Raw genomic sequence first — 9,393 nt, forward strand, 5'->3', positions numbered from 1 at the left:
TATCAGCATCTGAAATAGCTTTATTTCTTCCATCATTTAACACTGGCATTTGCGATGGTTTATACTTACCTGTCATTTTCTTCACACTGTAAAAACGACAAGTCAAAATTGTTCACCTTACTAAGATTTTTGCATTCACTGACAATAAAATTGCCAGTAGGAACTTGAACTGTCTGTTGTGAGCCACTTGAACTCACTTTCAGAAGTTTCTGATGAAAAGTTCATCTTATTTTATAAATTAAGTTGATTTTACTTTGAAGTTGTAGTTGACACCCAGTCAGGGTGAGGTCAACTTATCTGCGCATGCTCATTTCAAATTTGTCATGGCAACCGGCTGCGACGGGGTTTCCAAGGATTTTCCCAGGAGCTCCCTTCGAAAGTTTGAAAGTTTGCATCCGCCATCTTGTCACTTTGCTGGCGGTAACTTTCCCTGACGTCTCGTCGAAGAGAAGACAAATGTCCCTTCTAACGGGTAAGGTAATCATGCATTTCTATATGCATTTTATATTTGTATTATATTTCATTGCGGGAAACAAAATCGATAAATCATAACCAGGCGAGGCGTTTATGACAATACAAATGCCCCCACTAGCTAATCGGTTAGCTTATTTTGAACAGCTAAGCTCAATATAATTATTGTCCACATATTAATTGAAAAATGTGTGTTGCCGTTATGTTTGTTATACTCGATGAATGATTGCGTTGCTTTATGCACGTCTGCTTTGCTCATTGACATGAAAACGAAGCACCGGCGGTGGTTATAGTTTACATTGCTGCTCGTGACCATGCGCTGCAACCAGTGTAGTTTAAGTTAACGTTAGCTCTAACGTGCTATAACTGTGATGCAAAACTTCGGTTTGATACGGTAATTAACTAGATAGATCTAGCTTCTAGCATGCGACTTTTGTGTGTTTAGCTCTGAAGCTCAACAGCATTAACGTGAACGGTTGCGAAGTATGTCGCTGTGTTCATTTTCTCCTCTTATTTTTGTCCTAGGTTTTCTATGAAGTGTTGCTTCTGCAGCTTTGCCAGCGCCAGTCAAGAGCGTCTACTCAGGCACCATCGACTCAGGCATACCAAGTTGCTAGAACTTTGATGGTGACCCCAAGGACTTGGCTACTGCAGTAACTTGAAATGGTAAGCACCCTTCTGTTTGTATGTTTTCATAATTTTATCATGTGTTAATGACTTGTTTTTTAAGTGTTCAAGATACAAGTCATGGCCTAAAGTATTGGCACCCCTCCGGATGTGTTGGTTTTCGAGCGAAACTCACAAACTTTTGAAGCTGTTTTTATAAAATAACCAAATCAGGATATTTTCAATAGCTCAACAGAACTGAAACAACAATTGGTTGCCTCAAATTCAACACAAAATATCACCAAAATGCTGTGGGAAGTGAATACTGCACGGTCAAAAGTATTGGCACTCTCAATTGTGTCTTTGCAGTGTCTTTTGCAATGATAAAAGCACACTTTTTATTGTTAAAATCTACAGCTAAGGTTATGGGTAGTCAGACGTCAGCTGTGCATTCCTGAGAAGTATAAGCCCATAAAGGATAATAAACTCGATTCTACTTGAAGAAAACCTCATACTGTCCATATAAACCAACAGAGATGTATAGTGAGTAAACTGGAAATTTTTGTCCATTAGAAATGGGCTTATATTTCTCAGGAGTGCTACCACAGCTGATGTCTGACTACCCATAACCTTAGCACTTGATTTTAACAATGCAAAGTGTGCTTTTATCACTGCAAAAGACAATACTTTTGACTGTGCAGTATTCACTTCCCACAGTATTTTGGTGATATTTTGTTACATTTGGGGAAACTAATTGTTTCAGTTGTATTGAGCTGTTGTTATTTTATCAAAAAACCTTCAAAAGTGTGTGAATTGAGCTTAAAAACCAACACTTCTTGAGAGGCGCCAATACTTTTGGCCATGACTGTATATGGTTTCAGTTTAAAGTGTCGTGCAAATATCTGTCCTCACAGGCTTTGTTGCTTCTGGTCCACATAAATCCCAAACTCGTCCGTAAGATTCGGCTGACCAAAGCTCCTGAAACTTTAGAGGAACTGTACAATGAACTGCGTCAAAAACTTGAACTTGTGGGTGAATTCTGTATACAGTATGAAGACTCAGACTTTGGCCAGGCAGTTTGCAACCTGATTGACATAGCAGAGTTACCTTCAGAAAAGGCTGTCTTGCATATTCTGTGGAGCAGTGAGGACATGCCATCACCACCACCTCCAACACCAACTCGGTCATCCTCCATCTCTTCCCTTGACACAGCCAGCATTGGATCTCCAGACTCAATCCACAGCTTATCTTCAGTTGTGCGGACATATAGGAGGAACGTTTCACAGTGGCCCACTCCGTTCCCGATACCATCATTCTCATATGATGTTGAACTGATACTCCGCAAGGGGAATGAAACGTTTGAAATATTAGGGAAGGGTTTACATGTAACCAGAGATGTGAAAACGGAGATTCTGGACAAGTTGGCACAAGAAATATTTACTGTGAAAGCCTACCCTGACAAACATGAGTTCGAGTCTGTTGCTGCTGAACTTGTCAACAAACATCCCTGCCTCAAAGAGCCTGGTGGTGGTACTGGATATGCGGGATGGACAACCAGCATAAAGTACAAGATTGGGAACTACAGATCAAAACTACGTCAAGCTGGATGTAATGAGGTTGGTGTCAACAGGAGAACAAGAAGGGAGGTGGTGGATGATCATGGTGTCAACAGGCGAAGAAGAGATGATGATGGGGATGGTGGTCCGGAGGGAAGGTTTTCTTTGAAAAAACCAAAGCGAGGTGAGGTCAACCATGTACCAGATCATCCTGAAAGCTACACTGAGGATGACTTGGAAGACCTGAGGTCTTCCCTGGTTGAAGCCATGAAGAAGAAAAACAAGGACATGGAGTTCATCAGCCAGAAGATGGACATCACATTCTCCTTTAGGAGAATGGAGATTGTAGAGATGGAACCCATGGTCTCAGAGGTTCTGGAGAGGTGGCCCGGTCTATTTCTTGAAGAACAGGTAAGGCATCTTTTTTTTTTCTTGTATTTGGTGCATTTGTTTACATTTGTGTTATGGCTTTTTCATAATAGTGTTTGAAGGTTAATTTGTATCATGGCTGAGAGTTTGCAGTCTTAATTATAATAATGAAAGCACACAATCAGCTTGTTGTATTTGTAATGCATTTGTTTCATTCAGATTTGTCAAGAGTTCACTCGTGTGACCACCAAGGACCTGATGGGAACATTTAAAACTGCCCTTGAGATGTTCACCCCTCGTCTGCTGAAATTGTATCATGCCAGGAAGGGCGCCTTTAGTCGAGAGATGGAAACCCTTTTGGAAATGCTTGACAAACAGGTTATTATATTGACTACAAGGCCTTTTGTTCAGTTTGTCCACTAATATTTTAAAACCATTAATCAAGAAGAATTATTTTTTTGCATCAGCTACATTGGTGAGTTCCATCTTGATTGACTATTTAATACAGTAATATACAGTAAGGTATTTGTTTGTCTTTATATTCTTCCAAAACAGACATCTGACATCACAAGTCATCGCAGACAGGCAGCTATGGAAGGTCTTCCCATATTTCTGCGGGAGAATACTGAGAAGCTTTTCTCTAGATGCTTGGTGAGTGCAGCTTGGAAGACCTTCAGCTTTTAGTAATGTGTTATATAGCAAAGAAGAGGCCATACACAAATAGACATCACACTTTATTGACTAGTTTTCTACAGGACATTATTTCAGTGGTGTTTTTGTTTTGTCAGGCAACTGATGTAGATGACGAGCAGACGAAAGGCATCAAGATGGGTGTCCTCACAGTGCTTGATGATGATGACGCAGTCATTAATATTGCCCTCGTGTTGGAGGAAACCATTGTCCTGAAAGATATCCCAGACACCCCGACTGCGCTTGCGTATCTTTTTGGCCTGCTTTATGCCCTCAACATGGAGTTCCCAAAAGACATCAGGTATACCTTTGAAACTATCCAGCACATTTTCATGGAAATGTCCACCAATTGCTCACAGCGTGTCCGGAGCTTCAAGACCAAGCTGTTAAACCAGTGATTCATTTTCCATGGGGAAGATTTCTTTTATCATGTCTGTTCATTTATTATGTTTGGATATTCTTCACATAGACCACCGAATAATTTTTATGTTCCTTTTGATTTCCCCAACTTATTGACATGTGCCTTATTTGCTCTGGACAAAAGAGCTTTATTTTGACGAAAAACAAATCTTTTATTTGTAGCTGTCATAACTGTCAACTATCTTCAATATTGATTGTTCAGTAGAAGCTGTGTTTCACCATTACCGTTGAAGCCTGCATGTTTGCATTTTTGGCTATGTTTAAAGTGTGGTTCAGATAATATGCCATTTTCAGCTGTGGATTTACACACTTGTGAATACTTAGGCACTTAACTGTTTACCTGTCATCTTTGGCAATATTGCATTATTTGTAAGGTCTCAACAGGAGTCGGAAAGTAAAAAAAACAAAAACTGGCCATATACTGAAACCTGATTTGCTTTGGGCATAAGATTACTTGTTTACATTGTGGAATTGTAAAGCTGTTTCTGCCAAAGTGGTTCAAATAAACATGCATAAATTAACTGGTTTACTGTCAGTGGATGATTTAATGTGGGGGTTAATTTAAACTCAAAATAGTAAGTTATTACAGGGGATGGTAATCTGAACTTAAAATAGTAAGTTTTTACAGACTTGAAAGTTCCAGTAACTTGAATTAAAAAAACTTAGTTGGCAGAACTTGAAAAACTTAGCTGACACAACTTAATAATTGTAGTTCTTCAAAACGTAAAAAATTAAGTTGATGCCTTCAACTCAAAAATTCTGTGCAGTCGGTTGCCTTGAAATTTTGAGTTGAACTAACTTTTTCTTTTTTACAGTGCACCATCATCCACATCTTATCCAAAGTTGTTTCTCTTCCAATTGTTGAACAAAATTGTCTCCATGCTTCTTTCTTGGTTTCTTTAATTACCTTCCTTGTTAGAGCTTTTTTTCCTTTGATAATCTACAAGATTATCCATTGTTAAAGTGTTACGTAGTTTCTTAAATGCTTTATTTCGATCTGCTACTGCATCTGTACATTTATCATTCCACAATGGTATATTTCTTCTTTTGTTTTGGCTTTTACTAATTGGAATACTCTGACTTGCTGCACTTAAAATAATGATACTTACAGAATCATTCATTCTATCTATCGACTCTTCCAGGCCTAAAGATGGATTATTTATTTGATCATTACAACATTCGAAAGCACCATTTGTGGTTTATATAATTTTGCTGTATATATACACATTTGTTTCTATCTTGCATAGAATTGGAAAGTGATCACTGCCAATACTTGTATTTTGTTACACTTCCCATTCACATCTATTAGCTATTTTCCTATCCACTAAAGTTAAGTCTATACATGATGTCTCATTTTATATATATTTATACGTGTACCAGTGCCATTGTTTAAACACACCAGCATTCTATCATTGATCATTTCTTCTATAATTTCTCCATTTGCATCTGTTATTTTGCCTCCCCATAATGTATTATGGGCATTGAAATCCCCACACCATATTTCTCTATGACCTTTTCCCTTATAAATACTCTTCTTTAAGTCATTTGATAGTTCTTTACATGGATTATAATAGTTGATAATGATCAAATTACCTCTATCCTCTTTATTAACTATTTCAGTTACAATACATTCGTATCCTTCAGATACCTTTATTGGGCTGTATGATATTCCTTCTTTAACAAATGTCAAACACCCCCCTCCTCTATCTATCTCTCTATCATATCTTATACTATTGTATCCTTTTAAAACAAAGTCTAGTTGTGGCTTTAACCATGTTTCTTGGATGCATATAATATCAGGTTTAATTGGTAAATCATTTACATAACTTTTGAATTCCTGTCCATTTGCAATTAAACTTTGTGCATTCCACTGAAGAATCGAAAAAACCATAATCCATTTAACTAGTATGTATTCCATCATGATTAATATTTAACATTTCATGTACTTCATCGGCCTTTGCTATGATCCCCAAGTAATTATTAGCTGCTTCCACTACTGATTTTATTCTATCACTTTTCTTAGCATGCTGTATAGTGACATTGACTATTGAACAAATGAATGCAACAAAATTGTTCTTGTTTACCAACATTGTATCTTCTGATATTTTAGCCTTATATTCATTAATTTCTGAGATAGCAGTGTGTATGATTTCCTGCTGAGTTCTTTCCCTGTCATGACCTCTGTTATTCTCTCTACCTCTGTCTGAAGTTTCAGCAGAGTCCCTTCTTCTGCTCTGTTCTGGTGTATGGGCAGGCCTCTGATTGATTCTATCATTATCATTAATTTTCTTAAGTGCTTCTGCATATGATACTTGATGTGTAACCTTATATTTCTGAATTTCTCTTGCCTCTTTTTGCTTTCAGTTATTTCCCCACAGTTACCATATTCATGTTCCCCTCCACATTTAGCACATCTGATCTTATCTCTGCATTGTGTTGCTACATGTCCAAACCTTTGACATTTAAAGCATCTTAACCCTTTAGGCGCCAGAGGTTTTTTTTCGAAACGTTCGATTTTGACATCTTAATTTCAAAAGGCTATATCTTAAAAGTGATGAGATAGATTAAATTTCCCCATCTAATTTGCATATTATGACGTCATATGACGTGGCGGCCATCTTGGATTATAACATTTTCATGAAAAGTCACATGTTTGAATGATAAAACTCAGCACTTCTTTCCCCCCCAAATGTCCCTCACCTTCTGTGTGCTATGTTGCACAATACTGAATGCTCAGGTAAATAGTAAGTAGTAAACAAACTGTGTAAATCATTACTAATTACTAATAATTAACATTATTCATGGCAGTAACAAACTGAATGAATGTAGCGGTAGGTTGGCCTTTTGCTGTAGAGATTTTCCATTTACTACTGTACATACAGTAGGCACTCTGAAGCCATGTATGGGGCACATATATATTATTCATATGACACACAAACACAAGTAGACAAGACCTGTTTAGTTCAAAAGCTCACTCGCCACGGCAAGGCACAGATCAGGAGTGAGATGACGAGACAAGACGAGAGACAATGTTAGTATTTTTTTTCCTTTTTGTTGTTTTTGTTGATGTTTTTTTGGTTGTTTTTTTTTAGCTGACAAAGACACATACATCACAAGGACATGAACTCACAAAAAAGAACACATAGTGTACACTACTAAATGGTCAGGGAAATAGATAGTAAATCAACAGTCTAAATCATTACTAATAAATGGCAGACAAAAAAAAAGAATTTATGTAGCAGGCCTTTTGCTGTAGAGATAATGACTCCCTATCCATCCAGGTGACATTTCTTGTAGTGTTTCAGGGTGTGGTACCTCTCATTGCAAGGCACAACACAAAGACCCACCCCACACTGCCTACACATGTATTTTGTCTGACGGCGGCCTTTAGGGCGGGTCTGATCAGAACAAACGACACAATCTGGCTTACCACCAGCCTGGCAGATAAAGTGGCGTTCAGTGAGTCTCTGTGGCATGTCTCCCAGTGAGGATGACTTTCGGCCTTTGTTGCTCTCTTTCCTGGAGAAGCCTTCCAGTAAAGCAGTGATGACATCCTGCACGAAGACTTTCAGGGGCTTGTGAGGAGCAGCAGTGCAGCGGCAGTAAATGATGTGGGCATTCACCATGCTTACACTGAGAATGGCATTGAAAATCCTATTGTACCATTTCCTTGATCTATGGGGAAAGAGGTAGGTCTTCATTCTCTGGTCTGCTGTGTCGACACCCCTCATGAACGAATTGTAGTCATCAACACAAACAGGCCTATTTATCTCCCTATAGCCACTATCAGTGTGTTTGGTCCTGATGCGCTTTCTGACACGTGTTGGAATGCAGTGTAGAGAGCATTGTGAGGCACTTTGTATCATGCCAAGCACAAGCTAGCATTTTCCCCTTCCTCATGAAGACTGGGTCATCTCCCTTGCTGTTCAGCTCCCTGCAGCTGTTCACGGGTGAGGCCCTTTGGCATCCCCTTCCTGCTACTGCTGACAGTCCCACACAAACCCGAATCATTGCTTGCCAGCTCATCTGCTATGGCTGGCGAGGTGTAATAGCTGTCCATATACACCTCATGCCCTTTCCCTGTGTACGGGGCCATCAGCTCACGGACAACAAGGTGTGTGGCACCAAAATCAGCATTAGGCCTATTTTGTCCAGTGTACATGGACCACTGTAGCACATAGCCTGATTTTGCTTCACTCAGAACAAATACTTTGTAACCATATTTGTCTGGTTTGTTTGGGTTATACATTTTGAGTGTGGATTTCCCTTTGAATGCAATGGTCATTTCATCCAGTGACAGCTGCTTAGATGGGCCATACACTGCTGACACTGCTGTCTCAACAACAAGTAAATTCCAGAGCTCATCAGAGAGAAAGAGTTATAGAAAATCTAGGGGCGAATTGGCATTGGAGAGTTCTCTTTCCCCCAGATAACCAATTGGCTGATCAAAGGGCGTGATCCAACTTTGGTACTGCTCCTCATTGGCCAAGTACTCAAAGCCATCATCTTGCACTAAACTATGAATGGCTCCTCTGCCCCTTGTCACACCGCCTCTGCTCCTGCTGCGACCAGCTCGGCCTGATCTGCCTCGCGCGCGCGCCGAGTGGAGAGAAGTTGCACAGCTCGAACTAGGCCTACTGTCATTCTCATTGCGACTCCCCCTGCCTCCACGTTGCCCCCTAACTGTCCTATGAACACTTCGACCTCGTCTAACATCCCCAGTGGCATTAGACAAATGCTCCAACAACACGTTACTGTCGCCGCGATTGCGGAGAGGCACACGGTCAGAAGACAAAGAAGCTAGCTGGCTAGCGCTGTAAAAAGACTGGACCCCCCACATAACTTCCAGCCTCGTTTCCCACATCACTAACACGCCTGCTAACTTCCCGATGAACACTACGACCCCGTGAAACATTGTTCCCAGCACTGACATTGGGCAAAGGATCATCTACATTGGGCAAAGGATTCATTTGTGCTTGGTGTAGGTCTAAACTTTGTCCAGCTGCACCATTGCAAGGCAGGGACGCATCTGAAGCGTGGTGAGTAAACGAATCACCGTCATTTTCTAAAGGCAGATATTCTCCTTCAGAATCAGGGTCAGCGAATAGAAAACCCAACACTTCATTGCGGGTAAACTTTTCTGATGCCATTACACAATAATGTAATGCAAATACTCTCTGACGTTGACAATACCACTCTGATAAAAATGGCACACACGCACACTAGCTCCGGTATTTCTCGCACTGATTCAATGTGCTCTAGCGGGAAGATTTTGCATAGA

General features: G+C 39.9%; 1 protein-coding gene across 1 annotated transcript; it reads left to right on the forward strand.

The window, feature by feature from the left end:
• Positions 1-213: 213 nt before the first annotated feature.
• LOC121696100 lies at positions 214-4,633 on the forward strand. The gene is made up of 6 exons (XM_042077430.1): positions 214-472; positions 997-1,137; positions 1,992-3,044; positions 3,222-3,380; positions 3,558-3,653; positions 3,791-4,633. The coding sequence occupies exons 2-6, from the start codon at positions 1,135-1,137 to the stop codon at positions 4,088-4,090; spliced, it is 1,611 nt and encodes a 536-aa protein (XP_041933364.1). The 5' UTR covers positions 214-472; positions 997-1,134; the 3' UTR covers positions 4,091-4,633.
• Positions 4,634-9,393: the final 4,760 nt, after the last annotated feature.

This window comes from Alosa sapidissima, chromosome 21, assembly GCF_018492685.1.
Source record: "Alosa sapidissima isolate fAloSap1 chromosome 21, fAloSap1.pri, whole genome shotgun sequence".
Lineage (NCBI taxonomy): Eukaryota > Metazoa > Chordata > Actinopteri > Clupeiformes > Clupeidae > Alosa > Alosa sapidissima.

Bases quoted from the DNA above. Each gene is read 5' to 3' on its own strand.
- LOC121696100 (XM_042077430.1), top strand. The intron at 3,381-3,557 runs GTTATTATATTG...CTTCCAAAACAG, and splicing joins TGGAAATGCTTGACAAACAG to ACATCTGACATCACAAGTCA. The intron at 3,654-3,790 runs GTGAGTGCAGCT...TTGTTTTGTCAG, and splicing joins AGCTTTTCTCTAGATGCTTG to GCAACTGATGTAGATGACGA.